General features: G+C 42.7%; 2 protein-coding genes across 7 annotated transcripts in view; both read right to left on the minus strand.

Moving 5' to 3' along the window:
* The window catches only part of plekha5 (pleckstrin homology domain containing, family A member 5), a 429,638-nt gene that overhangs the window by 343,096 nt on the left and 59,228 nt on the right, over nucleotides 1–27,314 (minus strand). The gene's annotated exons all lie outside the window — the stretch shown is intronic.
* LOC138748689 (phosphatidylinositol 4-phosphate 3-kinase C2 domain-containing subunit beta-like) overlaps nucleotides 1–27,314 on the minus strand; it is a 90,144-nt gene that overhangs the window by 6,427 nt on the left and 56,403 nt on the right. Inside the window, exons 13-16 of the mRNA XM_069909296.1 lie at nucleotides 26,284–26,401; nucleotides 15,944–16,013; nucleotides 15,716–15,816; nucleotides 4,208–4,333 (exon numbers count right to left, since the gene is read on the minus strand). Coding sequence (XP_069765397.1) covers nucleotides 4,208–4,333; nucleotides 15,716–15,816; nucleotides 15,944–16,013; nucleotides 26,284–26,401 — 415 coding nt within the window. The remainder of the gene's footprint in view (nucleotides 1–4,207; nucleotides 4,334–15,715; nucleotides 15,817–15,943; nucleotides 16,014–26,283; nucleotides 26,402–27,314) is intronic.

A 27,314-nucleotide genomic window follows, 5' to 3' on the forward strand; every position in this document is an offset into this window, starting at 1 on the left:
GTGGAGTTTGCCACTGTAGGTAAGTCTCTACATCTTGAGCTCTCTGGGGGTTGAGCCCAACTCTGAGACAGATCAAAGGGGAGAGAAATCAACCCCAGTGTTTAAACCTTGCTTCTAATGTAAATTTAAATAAGGGTTAAATGACCTATCGAGAAAAAGAAACATATTGACATCAAGCAAAGTCAATGATCACATCATGCAATAATTAGAACTCTGCGTCTTTCTGCAAACATAAGGGTTTAAGATATAGAAGGATGAATGAGGTAGCAGTGACTACGGAGGACCATACTTCACCACCATCTTCTGGAACTGCAGTGCTATGGATAGTTTCATAATCCTGAATTATTTGTGACCTCCAAAAGGCACTGCTTTAGGGCTTTTCAGTGAGATAAGACCAGACCTTAGTTGGTTTGAAGCTACTGGGAGTAGTTTAACCTGATGAGTTGGGATTTGCCTTCTTCTCATTGACCCATGGTGGACTTCCAAACTAAGAAGAAGAGCTTGTGGAGGAAGATTCTGATGATGCAGGGCATCATCTCTACCCATATCACTGGACACATTTTAGAAATCCACAGAATTCAACAGTAAAATTATTTAAAGGAAATTAGATTTAATGCATAAGTACAGACTTACCGCACGGTAACAGGCCCTTTCAGACTATGAGGTCATCCTGCCCAATTGCACCCAATTGACCTACAACCGCGGTCATTAAAAATAAATTTTTTTGAAGGATAAATCTATTCAAGATATTTGAGGACTGGTACAGATTGGATATTAAATGTTTTAAAGACCTTTTTATTGGCAACAATTTTGCATCTTTCAAACAATTGGTGATAAAAGTTAATTTCCCTAAAACTTATTTCTTTAGATATTTACAAATTAGACACTTTGTTCAATCTCAGATCCCTGAGTTACCTTGAACCCCTGAGGTGACTGTTCTTGACAACTTTTTTGATCTACAATCTTCCCACAAAGGCTTAATATCTCTTATTTATGATAATTTGGCTGATCTAAGACAACCCTCCCCCCCACTCAAGTTAAAATCAAGAACACCTGGGAGCAGGATTTGAATCTTACATTGTACAATGAGGTTTGGGACTCCATTTTTAATTTGATTAACCTCCCTTCCTTTTGTGCACGGCATTATTTACTGTAATTTAAAGCAGTACATAGAGCATATATGCCTAAAGTTAAGTTTGTCTTGTTTCTATTCAGACATAAATCCTTGATGTTACAAATGTAAAATAGGTGATGATTCTTTAGTTCATATGTTCTGGACCTGCCCTGACTTAGAAGAAATTTGGAACTCTATTGGTAATTCTTGTTAAAATTGGAACCTTGCCCATTAATTGCTCTTTTTGGATTACCTCAAGATGTTGATATATTACTGACTTCATTTCAAAGCCGAATGTTATCTTTTACATCACTGTTAGCCAGATGTACAATTTTCATTAAATGGAAAGATAATACTCCACCTACACATGCACAATGGCTAAAAGATATTATGCCTTGTTTAACTCTAGAGAAGAAAATTAGATGTTCTCCCAAGGATTCAAATGTTAAATTCCAAAAGACATGGGGCCCATTTATGGACTAATATCATAATTATAGATTTAAGGTTGTTCTGGAATTTTGACACTGTGTTGACCCTCTCCAAGTTGGTGTCACTTGATTCATACATGTCAACTTGCTTAGAGGAAGGGGTTTTGAAATTTTTCTTTTTAGTTTTTTTTTTGTTGCGAAATCTTATTGTTACGATTGTGTCCTGCACCCTGGATTTCCTTATTATGAGAATTTTGTGTAATGTTTAAATTTTTTTTCTTTCTCGAATCTTGTAGCACATCGTATAATTGTACTGTTCAATTATTATATTGTGAAACGTCAATAAAAATATTCTTAAAAGATATTTGAGGATACCATTGATAGATTAGATAAGAGAGAACCAGTGAAGTTCAGTGTATTTACAGTTTCAAAGAGTCTTTGATGAAGTCCCATGAACAATATTAAACACACATGGGATTAAGGGAAATACAATATATGGGCATGGATTGATAATTAGTAGATAAACAGGAAACAAAGTAAGAACAAATGGAGACACTACCACAAGATCACTTCAAAGAATGCTGACTTTGAAGAACTTCACTGGGAGTTCTGTGAGTCCCTCTATCATTGCTCCACTGTGATCTACTGATGACCTTATCCCTCTATGATCAGTGTTCATAAAGGGTTGATGCAGGTTGAGTTCATCCAGCTCATTATTTCTTTGTGAGAATGAATAGGCCTTCTTGGCTGTCAGTGTGGGAATTAGAGGCTAATGCACCACCAGGGCTTGGAGCCCAGGTACTGTAGGTGCAATGGTGGAATCAAATGGAATATTTTTAAAAATTGCCAATGACACCAAACTGAGTGGGATTGAGTTGTGAAATAGGAGCAAACAGACTTCAAGGAGATGTGGACACATTGAGTGGGTGGGCAATTACATGGCATGGAAAAATGTAATTTTACCCACGAGTAGGAATAAACAGAAAGGCAACATCTCATTTAAATCACGAGGACCATCGGTGAACTAAGGGATGTGGGTGTTCTTGTACACCAGTCACTGAAAGCAAACGCAGTTGCCCTCGCCAACCAGACACCATTAACATTGGCCTTCAATTTCCATTAATCTCCTCCTATGAGTCTCTGTTTTGCCCTATCCCTCTGTTTGTTTTTCTCCAGCTCCCCACCTCCTCCCCTTCTTTCTCTGATCAGAGAGCAACCCTCTCCTCCTGTCATTTCACACCTTTCTTTTCTTCTATCCTCCTACCTGTATCCATCTCTTAGCTGTTAACCTGTGCTCCTCGCCCTTGCTCCTTTCTCCCCCATCTACTCTCCTCCTCTCCCCACCTTTTTTTCAGATGCCTGTGTGCTTTGGGTCATACCTGATGAAGGGTTCAGACCCAAAACATTGGTTACCCTTTACTTCCTATGGATGCTGTGTGACCAGCCAAGCTTCTTCAGCACATCTGTGTATTTCAATGGACACCAGCATTTGCAAACTTTCTAGTTTAACTTCAGTAGGCAAATGGTATGTAGGTCTTATTACAAGAGGATTGAAGTACACAGTCAAGGATGTCTTGGTATAATTATGCAGGGCTTTGGTGAGACCATTCTTGAAGTACCATGTACAATGTTAGTCTATCAAAAAATTGAATTCAGGTGTAAAGAGATCATGTTGAAACTCTACCAATCTTTGGTGAGACCACATTTAGAATATTGTGTTCAGTTCTGGTCACCTCATTGTAGGAAGGATGTGGAGAGGGTGCAGAGGAGATTTACCAGGATGTTGCCTGGATTGGGAAACAAGTCTTATGAGGCAAGGTTAGCAGAGCTGGAACTTTTAACGTGGGAGTGTTCAAGGATGAGAGGAAACTTGATAGAGGTCTCCAAGATTATGAGAGGCATAGATAGAGTGGACAGCCAGTACCTGTTTCCCAGGGCAATATCAACAAACACATACGTACAAGGTTAAGAGGTTAGTTTTTAAAAGAAACTTAGAGAGTTGTTGGTGTCTGGAATGCTTTGCAGGGGATAGTGGTGGAGACTGAAACATTGGAGGCATTTAAGAGACTCTTAGACAGGCACATGGATGAAAGAAAAAGAGAGGATTATGATCTAGGATTTTTCTTTAGGAAGGAATATATGGGTCAGCACAACATCAAGGGCCAAAGGGCCTGTACAGTGCTGTATCATTCTATGTTCTAAGGGAGGACAGCAATCAATGACCAGACAGATTTCTGGGAATAGTGTGACTGCAATGTGTGGAGATATTAATTTGACTACGTTTACATTCATGAGAGTTTAGATCAATGTGCAAATTCTGGCAGGGATAGATAAATTTGGGAAGAATGTTGCCCAGGCAACAGGGGTAAAGAATAGCCGTGGGTGACTGTACTGGAATAAGGGTGTCACCGTCTCAGAATACATTTTCTTCATCTGGAGGGGGCGAGCATGTAGAATTCTCTGCCACAGAAGGTAGTGAATAACAGGTTGATGAAAACATTGAAGGAGGAAGGAAGATTTTAAGACACAAAAAGCATCAAGGGATATGGGGAGTGAGGAGAAACATGGCATTGAGGTTATCACCTTGAATAGCAGAAGGGCTAAATGTCTTTATTTTCCTGCTTCTTTCTAATATAAAACCAATAAGGGTCTGCACAGTACTTACAATCTGATTATATGTTGGATTGCTGTTTTTTGGAACCACTTTTGTTTTTCTTTTGGTGACTCGCTCTGCATCTGGTAGAAGATAGATCTTTACATAAGCATCTGGTGCAGAACCATCTGGTAAAAACTGAGAGAAAGACAAGTGTTTAGCAAAAATAAATGACACAAATCTGCATTCAGCAGTTCAGGAAGATTCATGGTTCCTAATATCATCTGCTAATGTAGTAGTCATTACATTACAAACTAAAAAAAAATTCTGATGGAAACTCAATTCATCAAATGCAATAGTGGATCCCAGATGTTCAACTTTAAAAAAAAATCAAATTCCTTTACAGAATTTCCGGATATCTTGCAACATTTTAAAACAAGTTAGTCATTAAGTATCTGTTACGATGAAGGTGAAACAGCCTTGTCGTGCACAGATTAATCCCATAATTAGCAGTTTTATGTTCTTTACTTGTCAGATTAACTTAGATATGTCAAATTAAAAAAAAAAATTCATCAACTGCTCACCCTCAAACTAGCAATTTTAGACACACTGCTCCATGCATTAAGAATTGCTGGTTCAATGCTCTACATCAGAGGTTTTCAAACTGCCCCCCCCTCTAAACTCACATTCCAATTTAAGCAATCCCTATGCCATTAGAGCTCTGTGATTGCTTAAGGTGGTCTGTGAGTGGGAAGGGAAGGCTGAGAATCACTGCTCTTGTCCCAATTGTTACTAAAATATTTTGCTGGAGAAATATTGTCACTGGCCCATTTCCTTTGGAGTTCTGAAACCGTGCACATAACGAGTCAGTGAGGTACGATTAAAACAGTGGTTTTCAAGCTTGTTCTTTCCACCCACACACCACCTTAAGCAATCCCTTACTAATCACAGAGCATCTATGGCATAGGGATGACTTATGGTGGAATGTGAATTTAGGGGGGCACTTTGAAAACCACTGTTTTATATTGTTCCATACCAATTATTTAATTGCCCTGTCTAAATTCTTAGTTTAACCAGTTACCAGCCTGACCACATTACATTTGATTGAACAATAGAAAAGGATGTCTTAAATACCTGGGGGAATACTATTTGATTGTTGCTTTATGAGAAATGTAACGGATCTGCAAAGTGATAGGACTAAAAGGAGAGAAGAATAAATCCATGTCTGCACAAACTGCTGTCTGAGGAATGGTTTGAGATTATCTGATGTTGGAAGCAGGGAGATAGAGCAAACTTCCTACAAAATATTTTACTTTAAACATTCGTTCTTTTGGGTACTGCAACGTATGAGCACACCACATTAATTGCCAGAACTTCCTTGGCTCCTAATGATGTGTAGTGCAGGCTTGACTATTGCTGCCTTGATGTTCTGTATTGAATGTACAGCTTGCAGACTGTACAGATCACTCATATGGAAACAGATCCTTGCAGCAATACAAGACCTACTTCAGTGTAACTCGGAGGGGCAACTAACTCGAGATAGGTCTTTTGTTAGAACTTTTCCTTTGTGTGGGCTTGCATTCCTGGCACAGCCCTTTCTACTACATCATCTTTGAACCCAAAAACTCTCAATCTTTCCTTCTCGTCAGACTCTTGAATGGACCTCTCAAACAGTGATCAGAGAACACTGATTCGTCGGATTGTACAGTCATGTGGCAGTAAACGTGACTCAACTTGCCATTAATGAAAGATGAGGCCTTGTACAGTGTAACTGTACTCTTCTCCTTCACACTTCACCCTATATTTTTGTCTTATGTGACACTATATCCTGTACTATTGTTTTATCGTAGCATTAACTGTTTACTTTGGTACAAACTGTCGCACTACATATAGGTTGACTTCCATGGATAGCACATAAAACAGTTTATCACTGTTTCTCAGTTTAGTGACAATTCTAATTGAAATCACCTTCAATGTCCTAAATATGACCTCAAGGTCCCAATTTTGTAACAGATACTTGAACTCATCATCTCTTCCCTCTCTCGCATTCTCCAATGACCTACATTGAGCATGCATCAAAGAGCCCACTACCCATTTACCCAGTAGAGCAAAAAGGAGAAAGAAATTTTCCAGCTTGCAACAATTTTATATCTCACCTGCCACAGGCCTCACACACGATGAAATGTTGCAATGACGAGTGCTTTGTGCAAATGCTCATTGGCTTATTGCGTGCAAAACTGCAGTTTTCAGGATCTTTTCTAGATCTTTATATTTTAAAATATTCTTGTGAAGAAGTTATAATGCGTGCATTTAAAATTATGTTTCAGAGAAAGTTTGCCAATTGGTTGTTATAATTATAGTATTCTAACATCAGAATTGTATTGAATATAAAGCTGAAGAATTTCAGATGATTTCACAGTGGTTCCTGAGTATCTAAATTTTATATTGTACATGCCAATTTCTCTTGCTTACATATGAGAAGGCTTTAAACATCGCAGCCTGAGGTAGTCTGCATCTTCAGCATTCCTCTGTTAAGTGACACGTAAGATAATTTTTACTGAACAGCTGCTGCTTTTATTCCCCCATCACCTGAGCCATTGTGTTTGCAGTTGGCAGAACATTCTGATTACATGCATTAACATTTGAGCTTGCAGAATACATGGTGCACGTGAAACATCAGAAGGTGGTTCATTCCCTGGAGAACAGGGAATCTCCAGACAGGTTGTCATTTCAAGCAGTTGGCTCACATTCTCTCAATTCCCTCTGACACCAGCTGGACTGTTTGCCTGCTCGGAGTAGATTAACAGCTCACAAAGAAAAAGATATTTCAGGACCTGAGTAATCTCTTGGAGCACATTTGATTGCATGCATTGGTAAGAAACTTTGCCAGATTTCTGCCTCTAAAATGGCTTGGGTTTTCATCTCTTGTCATGGATTTTCAAGGGATTTAAGTGTGTTGAACGGAGTGGTGAATCGATGAGGAAAGAATCAAGTTTAAGTCATGCAGGCTGAAGGTTTTCTCTTGCTGCATCTAAGAAAGAACACGTAATACACAAAAGTCCTGCAGAAACTCGGCAGGTCACACAGCATCCATAGGAAATAAAGGGTAACCAATGTTTCGGGCCTGAGCCCTTCGTCAAGGTATGTACAAAAAGCAAGTGGATGCCTGAAGGAAAAGGGGAGAGGAAGGGATGGGGAAAGTCATGATGGGGGAAGAGAAAAATACTGAAGTGAGAGGGCAAGGTGGTAGCTCTCTGATGAGAGGGATGGGAAGCTGAAGAAAGAGAGAGAGGGATGCAGAGAGACTAAGGGGAGGAATTTAACAGAACCTAGAAAGGTTGATGATAATGCCATCTGGTTGGAGAGTGCCCAGACCAGGGGTTCTCAACCTTTTTCTTTCCACTCACATTCCACTTTAAGTAATCCTTATGCCTTCGGTGCTCTGTGATTAGTAAGGGATTACTTAAGGTGGGATGTGAGTGGGAAGGGATGGTTGAGACCCAATTTTTACTGAAATATTTTGCTGGAGAAAAATTGCCATTGGCCCTTTTCCTTTGGAGTGAGGAAACCGTGCACATAGAGTCAATGAGGTACGATTAAAACAGTGGTTTTCAAACTTTTTCTTTCCACCCACATCCCGCCTTAAACAATCCCTTACTAATCCCAGAGCACTGATGACGTAGAGACTACTTAAGGTGGAATGCGAGTGGAGGAGGGCAGTTTGAAAACCTCTGCTTTAGTGTGCTGATGCCATTTACCTAGGTCATGATTACTGATTGTGCTACACACATTTCTCAAGCTGCTGGCAGAAACTGGAGCCTCCAGAGAAATCTACAACTGTTGCTGTTCGTCCATTAAAAGATTCACCAGGAGCACATTGCACAGGTTTCAGGAAGGGCATGACAATTAGAGTCCACATCTTCACATCCTACGCACGGCCTCTGCTAGCCCTTTCAATATTAGATCATTTTAATCCCTGATTGCAGTTTTCTTCCCAATAACATGCCTGGATATACAATTCCTCGCCCTTTGACTGGCTCTTGGCTTGGAATAGTTCACGAGCACCCATAGTACAAAGTCAATCTAATTGTGTTGTCTGAAGTGGAAGAGCTATACAGTGCCGAAAGATTGGAGAATCCTCTGTGAGACCTCTCCCATGCTATCCCTCGCTTCCATGGTTATGTTTTCTGCAGGGGGAAGTTCATGAGGATCTTGGCTGTGAGCCTTCAAGGGCTCATTTTAGTTCACGAATTAGTGTGCAAAATATGCTGGTTCTGCTTTCCACATATTTTCAGACAAATTCTCAAAGAGTTTCAGGAGATTGGGGGGCACTGTTGGCGCGGTGGTTAGTGCAAAGCCTTTACAGCGCCAGCGATCAGGACCGGTGTTCAAATCCCGCATTGTCTGTAAGGAGTTCTCCCCGTGTCTGTGTGGGATTTCCCCAGGGGCTCTAGTTTTCTTACACTGTTTGAAATGTACGGGGGGGAAATGACTGTAGGTTAATTGGATGTAAATTGGACCGCACAGAGGTGTTGGCCGAAATGGCTTGTTACCGTGCTGCTTAAATTTAAAATTTAAATCTCACTGATGCTCCCCCATGTCATGTACCAGCAAGCAACTTTGAGGCTTCAATATCTAACTTGATGAGAGCACGGATTAGGAGGTCGATTTTCCAATCCACATTTACATCCCGTGGATCAACACAGAGAAGTGAAGTTTGTAAAATTTACCCATGCCCCAGTGTGAAATTTGTGAAGCAATATTTTCAAATGATGTAATCTTTCTCCTTTGCGTCTGCCAAGAGAAAATATTACTTTGGACTGGCCAATATGTGCTTGATGCTTGTGTTTGTAATTAGCTGGGGTGACAATGTTCAATTGGGTCACCCACCATCCTGCAGTGAAGTCAGCGCCAATTTGGTAGTGAGAGGGACATGGAGCCTGACAAATGCGCCACTCTGTCACAAAAAATTGTGACGGCCTTATTAACGATCCACATCCCTCCACACCCAAACACTATTGAACTTCCCAGTCATGTGAAAACCCTGGCTAAATGTCTCCTTAAAGCAATCAAAACAGGTCCAGGAAATCACATTGGCCCTATTGCAATCTATATCCGAGGTCTTCATTCCCGGATTTAAAGAATCAGAAACACTGGGAAAGGGAGGGTTGGGGCTGTGTGACAGAACGTAGTCTTGCTTCCAAAGTAATTTGTTTTTAAAATTCCATCCTACAGTGGGAAGGTTGTTTATAGAATAATCGCAGAATGCCAGAATTGGCTAACTGTGCAGAAACACTGGGTCAACAATTAGCTCCAGTGTAGTGGCAGGCAGGGTGTTGATATTAACAGAGGGAAGAGCTCTTAATAAATGACAGCTGGTCTCCATGTGAAGTGTGGCTGCAACAACACAGCCAGCTGAGAGAGGATAATGTGGAGCTATGAAGTCATTCAAAAGGTCACGGTCAGAGAAAACACAGGAAATAAAAGCCAGGGGACCAGGGAGTTGGCTGCTGTACAGCAGCTCAGATTAAATACGGCTATAAACCACCAGCCTTGCATCCCTGAAGAAAACATTAGAGAATAATAATCAGACCTCCCTGGCTCCGTACACTGCAAGATTACGCAGCAGCACTCGATTTATGCTCCCTCTGAACAAAATGATTGACTTAGTATGATTTTCATCCATTTATCTAGTCTCCCTGGACTTGTTTTGATTACCTCTTGGGGACCATTTGGCCTCAGTTTCCAACTCACCAGGAGACGTCCCCGGGTGTGGTGGCGAGCGGATTGTTTATATAGGGATGCCTGGACAAATTTTCTGCTGAATTATTGTCACTTTTCCCTAACCTTCAATCTCCGTCCAAATATAAACTAATTTAATCCACGGAACTAAACCACAGAATAAGCTTATTGAACAAATAGCCTTGTTCCTTTGTCTTATTTTGGTTTCAATGGTTTTTAGACTTTCTTGAATCTACTCATTATTATTTGAGTGGCAGAGTGCTGACATGTTTCTGTGACGTGCCAACCTGAGGGGAAAAAAATGTTCTGAAACAAAATTTTCTTTTGTGGTGGAAGTGATGAAGGAAAGGAGAATTTTGTAAAATGCCATCTCATTATTAGTGTTAGTCTTTGTAAAGATGATGGGGTAATGGGCTAATTTTGATGGCAGACAATCAAAGATCTAAATGTAATTCCCTGCATGAAAGTTCAATAATCTGAATTGAGTTGAAAAAAAAATCCGTTAGAATCTAGCATTAACCAGAATGCCTGTGAAGTTGTGGGAGTGCAAGTTTAGTTTAAGGAAGGAAACCTGTGGCTTGACCTGTACATGACACTAACCCACAATGGCATGGTTGCCTTTTAATTAACTTTAACTCAGTCTGGGAAAGCAGAAAGCAGGTCTGTAACTCTGTCTACTTCTGCAATTTTTTAGCTTTGAATGCCTCTGCACATTCAATACCTTGCTACTCTTAAACCTCCCCAGTGCTGAAATCCTCTTCATTTCACCCCTGGACACCCCTGGTGGATTTAAATGAGGGTCCATTCCCAAACATGAGGCACACGATTATCGTGCTCGGTATTAATTATGAGCCTGAGCATAAAAGCTCAGTCTCGATGCATCATCAAGTAGACTTTCCCCAAAAGGTCAACCCTAGTCCTATTCGGCATTAGCTGCTGTTCAATTATTTATTTATATGCAATAACAAACAGCAAAATTATTGGATCAAAACAAAAAACAAAATTATGGCTTGAAAATTTGGGCTGAAATCTATCTGCATACTGAAGAGGTCCTGCATCACAAGTTCACCTTAAAACATAAGGCGATATTTATTTTCCCCTGGTCCAATGTTGCAGACGTTTGTCCAGCATTTTGCAAAAAATGCAAATTCATTTAACTAATATAACCTTTTTTTTGTACAACTGTCTATTTGTTTATGATTTGTTCAGAACTACTAAGTCCTGAACCTTTGCCATTGTGTCATCAGTCTTAAAGTCTTTAACAATGGAGAGAGTTGTTATCATTGATCTGGAGTACAGGCAGTTCCCAGGTTACAAACGAGTACCGTTCCTTCAGTTTATCTTTCAGTCAAATTTGTAGTCAGAACAGGTTCTTACTTAGCATCAATCAGTCAAATGTTTGTCTTAGTGTCTAGTATTATAGTAGATATTTTACCTATCTATGATAAAAAGATCATGATTAAAAGTTAAAACTTTCATTCCATCGATGTCTTGTAGACTGGAAGGGGCATTCGTGAGGTAACATTAGATGCATGTGCAAATTGAGGAACAATTTATTCATTAAGTATGGGTCATCCATAAGTCGGACATTCCTAACTCGGGGACTGCCTGTATATATTTTAAGAAACGCCTCAAGAACCATAGTTGTTAGCACAGCGTATAATATACTACAGTTTAAAAAAAAACTCACAAGACTCAAAATCAGCGCATTTGTCCAAAGCTACAGTTATAAATCAGCAAGAAGGAGAAATGTCACTTACTAGAATCTCAGGTTGATTGCAGAAGCAAACACTACCAAACTAACCTGAGCTTTTGTTGATTGAGGTTGCTTCATTAAACAGTCCTCTCCAAGCTGACGATAATGCTCAATGTCCATCGACACAGGGCTCAGTGAATCGGAATTGGATTAAACTCTGATTTGTTCACCTGGGCGTGATCATGCAGCCTGGCAACAGTCGCTATTTACCAACACCCACATGGCTTTGGGATGTGGGAGGAAAACGAAGCACCCATTTGGAATCCATCCCCCCCATCCTCACTCCTGTTCACAGGGACAACAGGGGAATATTCAGCATAGGCAGCACCAGGATTGAACCTGGGTCATTGGGGATATGAAGCAAGACCTCTTGCTGCACCACTATACTGCTTTGGAGTGTTAGTTTGACTTATGCGTAATCTTAACAAAGTTCTCCAAGTTTTAATGAATATCTTTGTCTTTGGTTGGGCAAAGGTTTCCAAGATATTAGCAATTTGGACGTGTTACATTTTAATATGTGATCCACACTGCAAATGCCACAATGGATCAACATCAACAAATTCCTTGTGGAATTCACATGATTTTGTCTCCACTTATGTTGTATCAATGGAGATGGGATGAGGAGAAGTTGACTTGGATTTTCCTGAGTGCTTGTTCCTGGAGCTGGAAGTTGACCCAAGTAGTCCTGCAGCAAGGCCCTCTTCAGGAACAGTGCCTCACATGAATTGGAGGGTTGTGGGCTTCAGAAAACTCGATAGATCATCAAGTTTTCTCAATGCTTCCGAAAGTGACAATCAGAAACATTAAAAAAAAACGATTTCAATTCTAAGATAAAACTTTCCTTTATATGAACCAAAAAATTATACTTAAATAAGCAAAACACTGAACTAAGTTATTAAAATTTATTTTTTTCCTTGTTTCAACCTTGAAACCTAACAATCCCCCTCAGTTACATTGCTCGTTCTGCAAGATTCAGTGGCAGCCACAGCTGGGAGGTTTCTCATTTGCCCAATAAGTATGGAGTGGTAGCCTGCAATCGCGGAGATCGGGCCGGCACATCGCGTGGCAGCAGACGCGGACAGAGATCGCTAAAGCGACTCCCAGGACAATGAACCGGCGGGGGGGGGGGTTGAAGCTGGGGCAGCATCAGACCCACAGCCCTAAAATGGCAATGGTCAAGCGGCCCCGCTAACTCAGCAGAAACAGACTGGGGAAGAAGGGGATTCGTATGGAAGAAGGGGATTCAAGCGGTCCCGCTAACTCAGCAGAAACAGACTGGGGAAGAAGGGGATTTCATATGCATGGATGTTCCCGCCCGCTATTGTTATTCGTATGGTTGACTGTGTAAAAACAGCGAGAACTTGGAACAGTATAAAAGCAGCCTTTCCAGCCCTAATAAAGTAGTGAGCTTAAATTGCCACACTCTGTGTGTGTGTGTGTGTGTGTGTGTGTGTGTGTGTGTGTGTGTGTGTGTGTGTGTGTGTGTGTGCGTGCGTGCGTGCGTGCGTGCGTGCGTGCGTGTTTCTTTGTAGTGGTCAGCTACAATGGCATATTTCTTTCATAGGGGTGTCTAGAAATTTATTGCTCTTTTGCTAAATGCCAACAGCTTTGTGAACAATTATTGGCAAAATGCAGCATTATCATATTTTGCTCTGAAAGGATGATGTTCAAACTGGTTGAACATTTTGCACACCACCCTTTCAAAGCACAAGTATATTGCAAATGATTTTTTTTCTCATGCTCCACCAATGATGGCAAATCTTACAAAATGCAAGTGAATATTTTTTGTACTTGAGCTAAGTTCCAAATAGCTGAAAAGTCAATATTCTCAGGGCAACATCTGGACGGACTCAGCCCCTTTCACGCTGCCAAATAAAATGGGTTGAGCCTGCCAATTTAGCAGGTCAGTAGTGAGTAATCTGGTGGTGTGAAAAGTCCAAACTGGACAGGGTGAGTAAAAATCTGACTCTTGGTCGGGGGAAGTGTCAGAGCCTGGTTGAGTTAAGTCGTTAATCACTCTGTGGTGGTGTGGATGGTCTACTCAAATTACCAGGTACCATTAGTGACGTTAGTGCCCGCATGCTTGCGTCAGCCTAGTTGATTTAAAGCACAGGTACGCTGCTGACAGTTCCACCGGCCATGCGCTGACATCCCCGCCGGCTGCACAGTTATATTTCACAGCATGACCAGCGGGGGCTGTCAGCGCACAGCTGGTGGAGCTGTCATCGCATATCTGTGCTTTAAATCATCTTAAGATTACTTATAATATCTAATACAATGTAATGCTTTGTAAATAGTGTTATACTCTATTGTTTATGGAATAATGACAAGCTGGTCTGTGCGTTTGACTTACGTTTGAACAGTCTGAAGCCCACTGCAGAGGATTTTCCCAAGTTTATACATGGAGCACGTATGCGCTTTATTCCTGCTACCCTTTCACTGCCCTGCAGGTACATAATACATCACTCATGACATCACCACTGGAGGTGGGGCCTCTTTAGGTCCAGAAGAACCAGTGGCCCAGTTTGTAGGGCCTACCGGTGCGGCATGCCTGGTAAGTTTACCCGCTTCCTAAGAGGGTTGGCGGTGTGAAAGGGGCTTGATTCCCACCCAATCCTCCCGTCATGGGTCATTGGGGAGCAGCTCAATATATTATCCGTCAACTGGTTCATACAATTTCTAGAAAGCGACATTTCATGAAGAATCTTTGCTGCTTTATAAAGCATCACTAAACCTTTTCAAACCAAGCTGCGATCCAAAATGAGTCACTGCTGTCAGATTGTCAGGGAACTAATTGAAACAACTGCTTAAAAATTATGGTTTGACTTGCACATTGTTTGCAAAGAACAAAGTTCTTCCACAATTCATTTTCAAACGGTGACAATGTTCTCAGCCTAGCAATAAAATAGCAAAAAGGGTTGAGATTTTTTTTATAAAAGGCAAGGATTATATCCTTTCTTGGGCTTTGAAAAGGGAATGAATTACCATGTCCAGTATTCTACTGATTAATGATTTCGAGACCATAAAGACAACACCAGGCACGGGGCTGCTGGAGCCAGAAACATCCTGACATGTGCTAAATTTTGTTTTACTTCAGTATGCTTGCTTTTCTAGAAACTGACATCAGGCCTATACCAGCCAGTAGGAAACATTGACAATCTTCACACAAGTTAATTTTCCCTGCCTGGGCCTTACATTATTTTCGGTGGCAGCTTGGTGGAAGTGACAATGATGAATTACTTTTAATACAAGGGGCGGCACGGTTGGTGTAGCGGTTAGTGCAGCACTATTACAGCTGCGGGGACTGGGGTTCAAATCCAGCACTGTCTGTAAGGGCCTTGTACATTCTCTGTGAGGGGCTCCAGTTTCCTCCCACCATTCGAAAGGTACTGACGGTTGTGGTGTAATTGGGCGGCACGGGCTGGTGGGCCTGTTACCGTGCTGCATGTCTAAATTAAAAATTTTAAATGGCAGTGGGTTGCAGGCTCCAGATTGTCAGCCTGGCACAGAGGGCCAGAGCTGGGGAACACCTCCCCACCAAGGAGAAGCTTGGGCGAGGACCCCAAAGGAAGGTGAGGTTGATGACGCACCAGTGAGTGGCTCATCAGCTGAAAGACTGGGCTGCTGGAGACTGGCTCAGGCTAGGCAGGTATTGGGTCTGGGATTTGTAAGGGCGTCGAAGGTGACCGGGGCACCCGAGGGGCCTCTAATGTTAATTACTCCCAAACTCTATCGGAGGTCCTGAACCAGGAACTTGGGTTCACTGCCGGAGCGGACAGGAGGCCCGTGCTGTTTCAAAGGCGGCGAGAGTGTCACTGAAAGGACTCCCTTTCATTTTTATTTCTCTGATTGGAAGGGGTGCTAGACTAGTGGGACCTCTTCGGTGCCTTTACAGCAAGCAAAACGTTAACAAAATGTGTGCATTTAGGACACGATTTCCCGTAAAATAAGGATTGCATTGTTGCATGCATACAACAGCGAAGGTCATGAGGACTGAGCATTGGCAGTTTTGCATCTATCCAACAGAATCTCCTGCAGCAGAGTGGGTTTGAACGCCTTGTGGATGTAAACAACTTTCTTACAATGTTTTTGATGTGCTTCACCATCACAGACAGCTTGCAGTTCTCCCAGGAGATGAGGAGCTGTGTGCTTGCTGACAACTTCTCCATGTGAGAGGAGGCCTCTGAAAGACAAGCAAGTATATCAAACTGATCAACCATGGCTTGAAAGTACAAGTATTATCTCTGTGTGGAATGAACTACAGAAAGTGGTCAGAAGCAGAAAATGATTGACAGGAACTGTTTCAGTACCTGATGACGTTGACACAGAAGGTCTTTCATTATTTGGAAAACAATGAAAAAATGTGTAGATGAGGTCACTCTGAAAAATAATAATAAAAAGTCCTGTTTGCATATATTGAACATATATTCTTAAAATCACATGTATGATTTTCATGCATGACTCACTTCAAAAATGCAAAATGTAGTGAAATTTCATAAGCAAATATAATGCAATCCTGCCTCATGGAAATATGAACCAGGACTGAAGGGAAAGTTTGACTTCAATCCATCATCATGGTTAAAACCCTGCATTTTAATTTTCAAAAAAAAGCTTTAGTTTTTCGGGATCGAGAAACGACGTTAAATTGCCCTTGATCCAAGGGTTTGTGAGGCCACATCAGAGGGCACTCAAGAGTCAACAGCTTTGGGCAGTCTGGTGTCACTCATCGGCCAGAATGGGACGACACTTCAGATTTCCTCCGCAAGGGACATTCCAACAATGCACCTTCTTAAAGGAGTATTTGACAGTGTTTCTGCGGCATGCACTATGACTGATTAAAAAGAGTTAAAAGGTTGAGTCGGGTTTCAGGAAAAACTCAAAAATATTGATAATGGCAAAAAAAATTTCAACATCAACATACTTGCATGTGTGCTTTTTTTCCATGGGTTCTTGTTAAACCATCGCATTTTATTTTAGGAATATAATTCAATCCCAAATTTATGCCTTCGGCATTTGTTTGACTGAACTAAACAATGAAATGTTGAAATTACAAGAGGAACTTTGTGTTCGCCGATAAAATAGAACCACATACTGTGAAAGTCAAACAATCAGGCACTCTTGGAACTAGTCTATTTTCTTGACTACTGTATGGTAATCGTTTTGTTACAAACCCAGAAAAAACCCAGCAGCAATAGAAATTCACCAAGACAATGGATACTTAAACACAAGTTGCTTTTAATTTTCTTTAAACATTACAACAGGATCAATCTTTAACTTATTTCTCTTAGCTTAACCCCCTTCTAATTCTAAGCTCATGTGTATGCAATGTGTCTATATTCAGAAAAGTTCTCCATTTCACTGTCCAATCATTCACTTCTCCAAGTTCACCAGTATCAGACAATTCTTATACTGTGCACAGAATTTAACATTTATGAATCCTCACCAGGCTCTGGTGCTTAAAGTTAAATGGTTATCGCTCAGGGAGGTTCTTGTTGGTTTCAGAGAGAAATTTGTTGCTCGTTGGACACACGCAAACTGAGTTCCTCCAATCAGTCACTTCAGTGTCTTGCCGAAGAAACTTGCCCCATCATGGGTTTTTCAAATGATAACCTCTTCTTCCAAGTCACCACAGAGTTCCTCTCGTTTTCCTTAATTCAGGAGAAACACTCTAGCCAGCCATTTCCTCTTGTACAAAGATTTTGGGCAGGCTGAAGTCAGAATTCACAACTCGTCTTCAAAATGGGGTTTTTCAGCAAGCCTGCCAGCTTGCCATTTTGCATCCTTAACTGCTACTGGAGAACGGACTTCACTTTCTCTTTCCAAAACCTGTCTGTTTTTCCTCTCTCTGCTTGTAAAAACCATATGACTTCTTACAGGGCTCCAAACCCAATCCTTGAAAGATCTTATCAGCATCTCTGAGCCTGGAGTTTATTGCCTATACACAATAGATCAGCATTCTTCATTCCTTCTGCTCAATGTCCAGCTTCAGCAAAGCTCTTGCATTTTAAATGAGATGTCTTTTGTGGAGTGTTACTCTGTGAAGTGTAACCTAAACGAAACCCCTACAATCTATCATTTTTAAAGACATATTTTACCCATAACTATTCTCACATCCCCGTAACAGTATTAATACCCCAAAACACATACACTTCACTTTTTTGCTTGCATGTTATACTGTGGTTATAATAACACTTCCAGTGAACTTGGTGAGTTTAAAGAGAACATGGGAAAATGGGTCCAAGTGAGTTGAAAGGAGCTTAGGAATGGGGCCCTGGGGAGTTTAAAGGGAGTGCCCAAAAATGGAACCTGGCGATCCAGTTACCAATGGATCATCGGAATTCGACTGTGATTGGCTCTTCATATTTAAATCAGGGGTAAGGCTGCAGAACTCTGGTTTTACTGAGGTCTGACTTCTAATGGAAGCACATCTGTAGATTACAGGGAAGTCTACATGAAGATTACATGAAAGTCTGCAGACCCTGTGATTACAGTGAAATCACACCGAAATGCTGGAGGAGCTCAGCTGGACTTTCAGTAACCATAGGAGACAAAGATACATTGGCGACATTTCAGGCCCGAGCCTTTCTTCAAGGAATAAGCAGAACCAGCAAAGAAACAGACAGAAAATCTCAGGAAGACGGTCGGAATTTCTTCAGGGTTTTGGAGTGTTTTTATTACAGTGCTGGTGACCCAGGTTCAAATCTGGCGCAGCCTATAAGGAATTTCTACATTCTCTCTGTGGCCTGGGTGGGTTTTTTTGCCAGTTTCCTCCCTCACTCCAAAATGTACAGGGTTTGTGGGTTAATTGGACTGGAAAGATAAGCATATTTGTGTGTCATTCTTCAAAGGAAAAATTACACATTTAATTGGATTTCATCCTTATTTGACATCTTAGGTCTAGATCTAGCAGCCAATTAAAGGGTTTTTGATGTGCTTCACCATCACAGACAAAAATATCCCCCCAACAAAAATATCAAATGTTGTTTAAAAATTGTTAGAATGGTCTTTAGCCTGATTGTGGTGTGACCATGGATGGAAGGTCTCATTCCTGAAGAGCTTCCCTCATGGTGTAGCGTAAATCGGAATTAAGGGCGGGTACGACATTGATAGGAATGTTCTGAGAGCAAGCATAGATTAAATGGGTTGAACGGCCTCCATTATGTCATGAAAATATGAGAGGAAATTTATATTCTGATTCAGGAAAACACTGTAGTTAACCCTTTAATACAGTTACAAGGAGAGTATGACAGTGAAAAACCATACATAACTCTGGATACACCACCCTAATGGTCTGAGGGGTATCTTTTCAACATGTTATTTGGAAATTAAGCTGATTGCTCCAGTAATTTGAAGAGCCCGGATCAACACAAATCTGAACTGCAGTCCAGAATGTAATTGTTTCACCCTGTCAAGAAAATTCTGATGAAAAGAATAAAAATTTGTTTATCTTAATCATAGCCAAGAGAAGCAGAATTGGATTCAAGTCATGATGCCACTTTAACTGAGACGACTTGCTTCATAAATTGCCCGTCTAGTGACTGAATACTTCATACAAACTGCTGACAGTCGGAGATCAACTGATCTATCCACTGAATACTGATTAGATTTGTGTTTGAAGATTCAGGAAGCAAACTGGGTAAGAATTTTAGCTCGCATATAGGTTATAGCCTATTGTTTACTTCACTGAAAGTTTTCATCGTTGGAAGATTCAGGATCAGAGAGTTAAACTTTGAACTCTGCGATCTGAATTACCGATTATATTTTTCACCTAAGTGGTGAATATACAAACCAATTTATGTAAACATAGTTTCTTTCTGCCTGTGACCTGCAATTGAAATTCCGAACACAATTAATAGCAGAGCACCTCAAGGAAACAGCAATAGCTAATGTAGCATAGAGAAGTCTGGACCAAGATGCACAAAGAAAGGGAGAGAAACATGATGCTCTGTTTTTGGGAGGGTGCTTAAGTCCCTTATTTTTAAACATATACTAAGGTGCTTGCCGTGCAATGCCTAGCTGCCCAACCTAACAGCAGCACTAATAAAAGATTACACTCCCAACTTCTTCATTTCATCTAGATACCCTTATTAATAGTAAATGATGGAAAAATTCTGCAGGCCAAACAGTGTACTTTATCTTTGGCTTGGCTTCGCGGACGAAGATTTATGGAGGGTTGTGTCCAAATCTGCTGCAGGCTCGTTGGTGACTGACAAGTCCAATGCGGAACAGGCAGGCACGGTTGCAGTGGTTGCAAGGGAAAATTGGTGGGTTGGGGTTGGGGGTTGGGATTTTCCTCCTTTGTCTTTTGTCAGTGAGATGGGTTCTGCGGTCTTCTTCAAAGGAGGTTGTTGCCCGCCAAACTGTGAGGCACCAAGATGCATGGTTGGAGGCGAGATCAGCCCACTGGTGGTGGTCAATGTGGCAGGCACCAAGAGATTTCTTTAAGCAGTCCTTGTACCTCTTCTTTGGTGCACCTCTGTCTCGGTGCCCAGTGGAGAGCTCGCCATAGAACACGATCTTGGGAAGGCAATGGTTCTCCATTCTGGAGATGTGACCCACCCAGCGCAGTTGGGTCTTCAGCAGCGTGGATTCGATGCTTGCGGATTCTGCCAGCTCGAGTACTTCGATGTTGGTGATGAAGTCATTCCAATGAATGTTGAGGATGGAGCGGAGACAGCACTGATGGAAGCGTTCTAGGAGCCGTAGGTGATGCCAGTAGAGGACCCATGAGTCAGAGATGGGAGTGAGTACTTTATGTTCTTTTCTTTGGCTTGGCTTCGCGGACGAAGATTTATGGAGGGGGTAAATGTCCACGTCAGCTGCAGGCACGTTTGTGGCTGACAAGTCCGATGTGGGACAGGCAGACACGGTTGCAGCGGTTGCAGGGGAAAATTGGTTGGTTGGGGTTGGGTGTTGGGTTTTTCCTCCTTTGCCTTTTGTCAGTGAGGTAGGCTCTGCAGTCTTCTTCAAAGGAGATTGCTGCCCGCCAAACTGTGAGGCGTCAAGATGCACGGTTTGAGGCGATATCAGCCCACTGGCGGTGGTCAATGTGGCAGGCACCAAGAGATTTCTTTAGGCAGTCCTTGTACCTTTTCTTTGGTGCACCTCTGTCACGGTGGCCAGTGGAGAGCTCGCCATATAGCACGATCTTGGGAAGGCGATGGTCCTCCATTCTGGAGACGTGACCCACCCAGCGCAGCTGGATCTTCAACAGCGTGGACTCGATGCTGTCGACCTCTGCCATCTCGAGTACTTCGACGTTAGGGATGAAAGCGCTCCAATGAATGTTGAGGATGGAGCGGAGACAACGCTGGTGGAAGCGTTCTAGGAGCCGTAGGTGATGCCGGTAGAGGACCCATGATTCGGAGCCGAACAGGAGTGTGGGTATGACAACGGCTCTGTATACGCTTATCTTTGTGAGGTTTTTCAGTTGGTTGTTTTTCCAGACTCTTTTGTGTAGTCTTCCAAAGGCGCTATTTTCCTTGGCGAGTCTGTTGTCTATCTCGTTGTCGATCCTTGCATCTGATGAAATGGTGCAGCCGAGATAGGTAAACTGGTTGACCGTTTTGAGTTTTGTGTGCCCGATGGAGATGTGGGGGGGGCTGGTAGTCATGGTGGGGAGCTGGCTGATGGAGGACCTCAGTTTTCTTCAGGCTGACTTCCAGGCCAAACATTTTGGCAGTTTCCGCAAAGCAGGACGTCAAGCGCTGAAGAGCTGGCTCTGAATGGGCAACTAAAGCGGCATCGTCTGCAAAGAGTAGTTCACGGACAAGTTTCTCTTGTGTCTTGGTGTGAGCTTGCAGGCGCCTCAGATTGAAGAGACTGCCATCCGTGCGGTACCGGATGTAAACAGCGTCTTCATTGTTGGGGTCTTTCATGGCTTGGTTCAGCATCATGCTGAAGAAGATTGAAAAGAGGGTTGGTGCCAGAACACAGCCTTGCTTCACGCCATTGTTAATGGAGAAGGGTTCAGAGAGCTCATTGCTGTATCTGACCCGACCTTGTTGGTTTTCGTGCAGTTGGATAATCATGTTGAGGAACTTTGGGGGGCATCCGATGCGCTCTAGTATTTGCCAAAGCCCTTTCCTGCTCACGGTGTCGAAGGCTTTGGTGAGGTCAACAAAGGTGATGTAGAGTCCTTTGTTTTGTTCTCTGCACTTTTCTTGGAGCTGTCTGAGGGCAAAGACCATGTCAGTAGTTCCTCTGTTTGCGCGAAAGCCGCACTGTGATTCTGGGAGAATATTCTCGGCGACACTAGATATTATTCTATTTAGGAGAATCCTAGCGAAGATTTTGCCTGCAATGGAGAGCAGCGTGATTCCCCTGTAGTTTGAGCAGTCTGATTTCTCGCCTTTGTTTTTGTACAGGGTGATGATGGTGGCATCACGAAGGTCCTGAGGCAGTTTTCCTTGGTCCCAACAAAGCTTGAAAAACTCATGCAGTTTGACATGCAGAGTTTTGCCGCCAGCCTTCCAGACCTCTGGGGGGATTCCATCCATACCTGCTGCTTTGCCACTTTTCAGTTGTTCGATTGCCTTATATGTCTCATCCTGGGTGAGGACCTCATCCAGCTCTAGCCTTAGGGGCTGTTGAGGGAGCTGGAGTAGGGCGGAATCTTGGACTGAGCGGTTGGCACTGAAAAGAGATTGGAAGTGTTCTGACCATCGGTTGAGGATGGAGATCTTGTCGCTGAGGAGGACTTTGCCGTCTGAGCTGCGCAGCGGGCTTTGGACTTGGGGTGAGGGGCCGTACACAGCCTTTAGAGCCTCGTAGAAACCCCTGGAGCAGAGACAGCACTGATGGAAGCGTTCTAGGAGCCATAGGTGATGCCAGTAGAGGACCCATGATTCAGAGATGGGAGTGAGTACTTTATGTAGCAATGATAAAAATACATAACCAACACTTCTGGCTTGAGCCCTTCACCAAGGTATAGAAAAAGTGTCGGCGGGCGACCGAATGGAAAGGTAGGAGGGGAGGTGAGGCGGAGGAGCATGGCCGCAAAGGCAGGAGGTAATAGGTGGAGAAGGGAGGGAGGCCATGGCAGCGAGCAAGGAGCTTGCTAGGTGAATAGCTGAATAAATGACTAGATGAATAAATGAATAGGTGATGGGGGTGAGAGCTGAGAGAAAGAAGACAGGGGGAAAGGGAAGGAAGGGTGAAATGAGAGCAGATTAGCAGAAACTGGTGAAGTTGATGTTAATGCCATCCAAATGGAGAGTGCTCTTCCTCCAATTTACCGGTGATATTGGTGGGATAGTACATGAGGCCACGGACAGGCAAGTGGGTGTGGGAGTGGGACACAGAGCTGAAATGGTTTGCCACTGGGAGGTCCCTGTCACTAGTGCAGACAGAGCGAAGTGATCTCCCAGTCTGCTCCAGATATAGAGAAGTCCACAAAGAAGCACTGGATATAATAAATCAATCCTGCGGATACACGTGTTCCTTCACTTAAAAGAGTGTTTGGGGTCCTGGACTGTGGTAAGGGAGGAGGAGTGGGAGCAAATGTTGCACCCCCTGGGGAAGGTCCCATGGGGGGGTGGCAATTGGTAGGGAGGGATGTGTATCAGGGAGTCATGGAGAGACTGGTCCCTACAGAAGGAGGAGAGGGGAAGATGTGTCTGGCAGTGAGATCGCGTTGTAAGTACCAGAAATTCTGAAGAATAAAGTATTGGATGTGGAGGCTGGTGGGGTGGTAGGTAAGGACAAAGGGCATCCTAAGTTTGTTGTATCTAGGGGCAGAGGGAGTCAAGGCAGATGAGCTGGAAATGGACGAAATGCGGGTGAGGGCTCAGTTAATGGTGGTGGAGGGGAGGCCATGTTTGTGAAAGGAGGCAGACTGGACTGGAAGTCCTCATCTTGAGATCGGATGCAGTGGAAATGGAGAAATAGCGTGAAGGGATATAGAATCCTTGTGGAGAACAGGATGTGAGTTATTGTAGGAGTTGGTGGATCGAGGTAATTGTGGGAGTTGCTGTGTTTGTATTATATGTCGGTGGAAAGCTCGTCTCCTGAGATGGGGACCGAGCAATCCAGAAAGGGGAGAAGGTTGTTGAAGATGGACCAGGTGAATTTAAGGTTGGGGTCGAAGTTGGCAGCGAAGTGAATGAAGTTGACGAGCTGATTGCAGGTGGATGAGGCAGCCTTAATGCAGTCATCAGTATAACAGAGGAAAAGTTGAGGGGCCTTGCCTATGTAGACCTGCAGCATGATTGCTCCATAGAGCCCACAAACAGGTAGGCGTAGCTGGGACGCATGTGGGGACCCATGGCTATTTCTTTGATTTGGAGGAAGTGAGATGAGTCAAAGGAGAAGTTGTTTAGAGAAAGGACAAGTTCTGCTAGGTGGTAGAGGGCAACTGGTCAGGTATCTGGTCCAGAAAATCATGAAGATGAGGCAGTCTAGTTTGTGGAATCTGAAGTCATTGAAGAGATGGAGGGCATATGATGTATTGCAGTTGTAGGTGGGGAGGGATTGGACCAGGGGAGAAATGATAGTCAAGGTAAGATGAAACTAATTCAGTGGGGCAAGAGCAAGGAGAAACAATGGGTCCACCCGGATGGCTGGGTTTGTGCAGCTTGGGTAAAAGGTAGAAATGGGCAGTGCGGGGATGGGAGACATCAGCACTGGCCAGCACCGCTCCCAACAAAAGTAAGTACGGGACCACGACAAAACCGAGCAGGGGTCAGAGTAGTGGAGGATGTAGGAGGAGGTGGAGGGCTAGGGAGGTCAGAGGGTAGAGAAGGAAGGTAGGGGAGGTCGGGGGGGTGGGGAGTTGGTTTGGGGAGGTCAGAGGGTGCAAGAGCAACCCAGTAGGTAGATTTGCCAGTTTCATAGAACATAGAAGAGTATCTCATAGGACCCTACTGAACACGATGCCAAAATTAAACTAAATCTCTTCTCATTTGCCATTGCACATGATCTAATTGAATGGAGATGGATGTAAATGATGAACATTATTATTTTTAGGCTCTGGGAGTTTATAGTGCAGTTAAAACATAATTGCTATTGAGCCCTCGGGATCAAACTCAAGACATGTCTTTATTCTACAAATATCTTTTTCCTAACTTTGTTAACTGAAAATATATTATTTTAAGAAAACTTTCACAGTTTTGGACTAATGTTAAAGCTAATTACAGCTAAAATATTTTTGGGTGAATATTAATGCATTTGACATAAATTCAATTAAAGAGGTTAAAATCGGGATCAATGAAATCAATACACAGAATGATTTTTATTTGTTGGATTTGTATTTGAATGCAATGTGCAGGGATAGAGTTCATGCATATAATTATAGATAAGAAGTAAATGATTGCTTTTAATGCTTGGTAAATTGTTAACAGAGAGAAAGGGAGAATAATTACAATTAAGTAAATGATAGTCTTCTTTTTCTTGACAGAAGATTATTAGGAGCATGAAATATATGACATTGACTAACTATTGGTCAGTGCAGATAGTGCAATGCCTTTATAGCGTTAGCAATCAGGACTGGAGTTTGAATCACGCACTCTCTGTAAGGAGTTCGTACTTTCTCCTCACGTCTGCGTGGGTTTTCACCATTTGAAACGCACCGGGAGTGTAAGTTAATTGGGTGGAATGGACTCATGGGCTGAAATGGCCTGTTACCGTGCTCTATGTCTAAATTTAAATTTAAAATTGGAGAAGAGGCCGCAATATCCTGGCGTTACCATTGAACTGAAACGAAAATGGAGTCATCATATACAGTACACAAGGTCAGAGGCTGTGTATCCTGCAGTGAATAACTGCGTAATTCACAGCCTCTGACCTGCAGGGTGACAGGGTTAGGGTTGTGGTTAGCACAATGCTATCACCTCGCCAGCGACTGGCGTTTTTTGTAAGGATTTTGAACATTCTCCCCCTGTTCCCTCTGGATGCTCATCCTCTCCCCCTTCAAAAATGTGCAGGGATTGTCAGTTGTTGTAGGTTAATTGGTGAATTTGGCGGGGAGCACAGGCACGCGGGCTGGAAAGGCATGCTACCATGCTGTATGTATACATTAAAAAAAAGAACAAAAATTAAATAACTCACCTCTCCACTCCCCAAAGCCTGTTCACCATCTAGAAGGCTGAAGCCAGTGGTGCAATGGAGCACTGTCCACTCACCTGGACAACAACACTCAAGAATCTCAACCCCATACAAAAATATAGCAACCTGCATGATAGGCACCCCATCCACACCCACTCAGTCACTTCACCCCCAACACACAGGAGCAGCAGTTTGTACCACCTGCAGGATGTAATGCAACAACTCCTGAGACGGTACTTTCCAACCCCATGACCTCTACCAACTAGAAAAACAAGGACAGCAAGAGTAGGGAACACCACCATCTGGAAGTCCCTCCACCCACCCCCCCCACCCCCCCACCCCTCAACAAGCCACACCCCATTCTGGCCTGTAACTATGTCACCGGTCCTTCACCCTTGCTGGGTTGAACTCCCTCCCAAACAGCACTGTGAGAATAACAACACCCGTTGCTCATGACCAGCTCCTCAACAGCAATTAGATTACGTTGACACAGCCTAAAAAACTCCATATCCCTTGAATGAACAATGAAAAACAAAACCCAATAGATTTGTGCACAAATTTAGAGGATACCAAAGTACAATTTGTTTGGACTTTTTGCACGGGTTACCTTTGCAACCTGAGGTGATCCATTCATCAAATAAGTTACATATGTGTTCAGTTCATCCTTTTTTTTCCTTGCCAATTCTCTTCCCTTAGACAGTCCTATCAGAGGTTTGTAAGGAAATCTGGAACACAGACATTTGCAGGAGTTATTTTTCCCCCCCCCAAAAAAAGAGATATCCTACAGTGGAGAAACCTATTAGCAAGAAGGCTTGGATGTTTTAATGCAAGAACGGAAAATGCTGAAAGTACTGAGTAGTATCAAATATGCTGAGTTTATCTAACAGCAGTAAATATGCCAAATTATGTGGTGGCTTTATTCCGTGCCATTCCTGTGATTTTCACCTCATTATTGTGGCTGGAATAGATTATGCTTGAGAATCAATAAAGGGCTAAACCTCTTCCTCTTCAATTCTTGCACCAAAGAAATGACTACACTTTATACTGGTATGAGCAACATCCGAAATAACCTCACCTGCAATTACAGTCGTCCTTCCCTTATCCACAGAGGTTATGGTCCAAGACCCCCTGGTGGATGTCGGAAACTGCGATTAGTACCGAACCCTATACAGGGTGTGTGCCGCTTAACGTCCACCATACATTCTGCGAAATCGGGCGTTATGCGATGTGGATGTTGTGCAGACACCATATTATATACCTTGCAAAGCTTTATGGGATACTGTAGTGTACCTGTACACTTTTTATGTATATGTAGGGATCAGTGTGGGATGAGAGAGCGGGACAGAGGGATCAGTGTGGGGACCAACATGGGGTTGTGGGAGAGAGCGGAGACATTTTACAAGGCCAGGGAGCTTCCTATGCATTGACTAACGCCATTAGATATTTAATACATATCAGAACAGACACATGGAATCACTTCAGAGTCTAAAAGATGTACCTTTGTCAAAGCAGCACTACTTGAATACTACATCAGTTGAAATTATGTACAGGTTACGGCAGTTGTGGTAATAGAAATAATCTGAGAAACAATAAAATGTTACTCTCATGGAACTTATGTTCTTGACGCTCACACAAATG

The sequence above is a fragment of the Narcine bancroftii genome, chromosome 13 (assembly GCF_036971445.1).
Source record: "Narcine bancroftii isolate sNarBan1 chromosome 13, sNarBan1.hap1, whole genome shotgun sequence".
Classification (NCBI taxonomy): Eukaryota; Metazoa; Chordata; class Chondrichthyes; order Torpediniformes; family Narcinidae; genus Narcine; species Narcine bancroftii.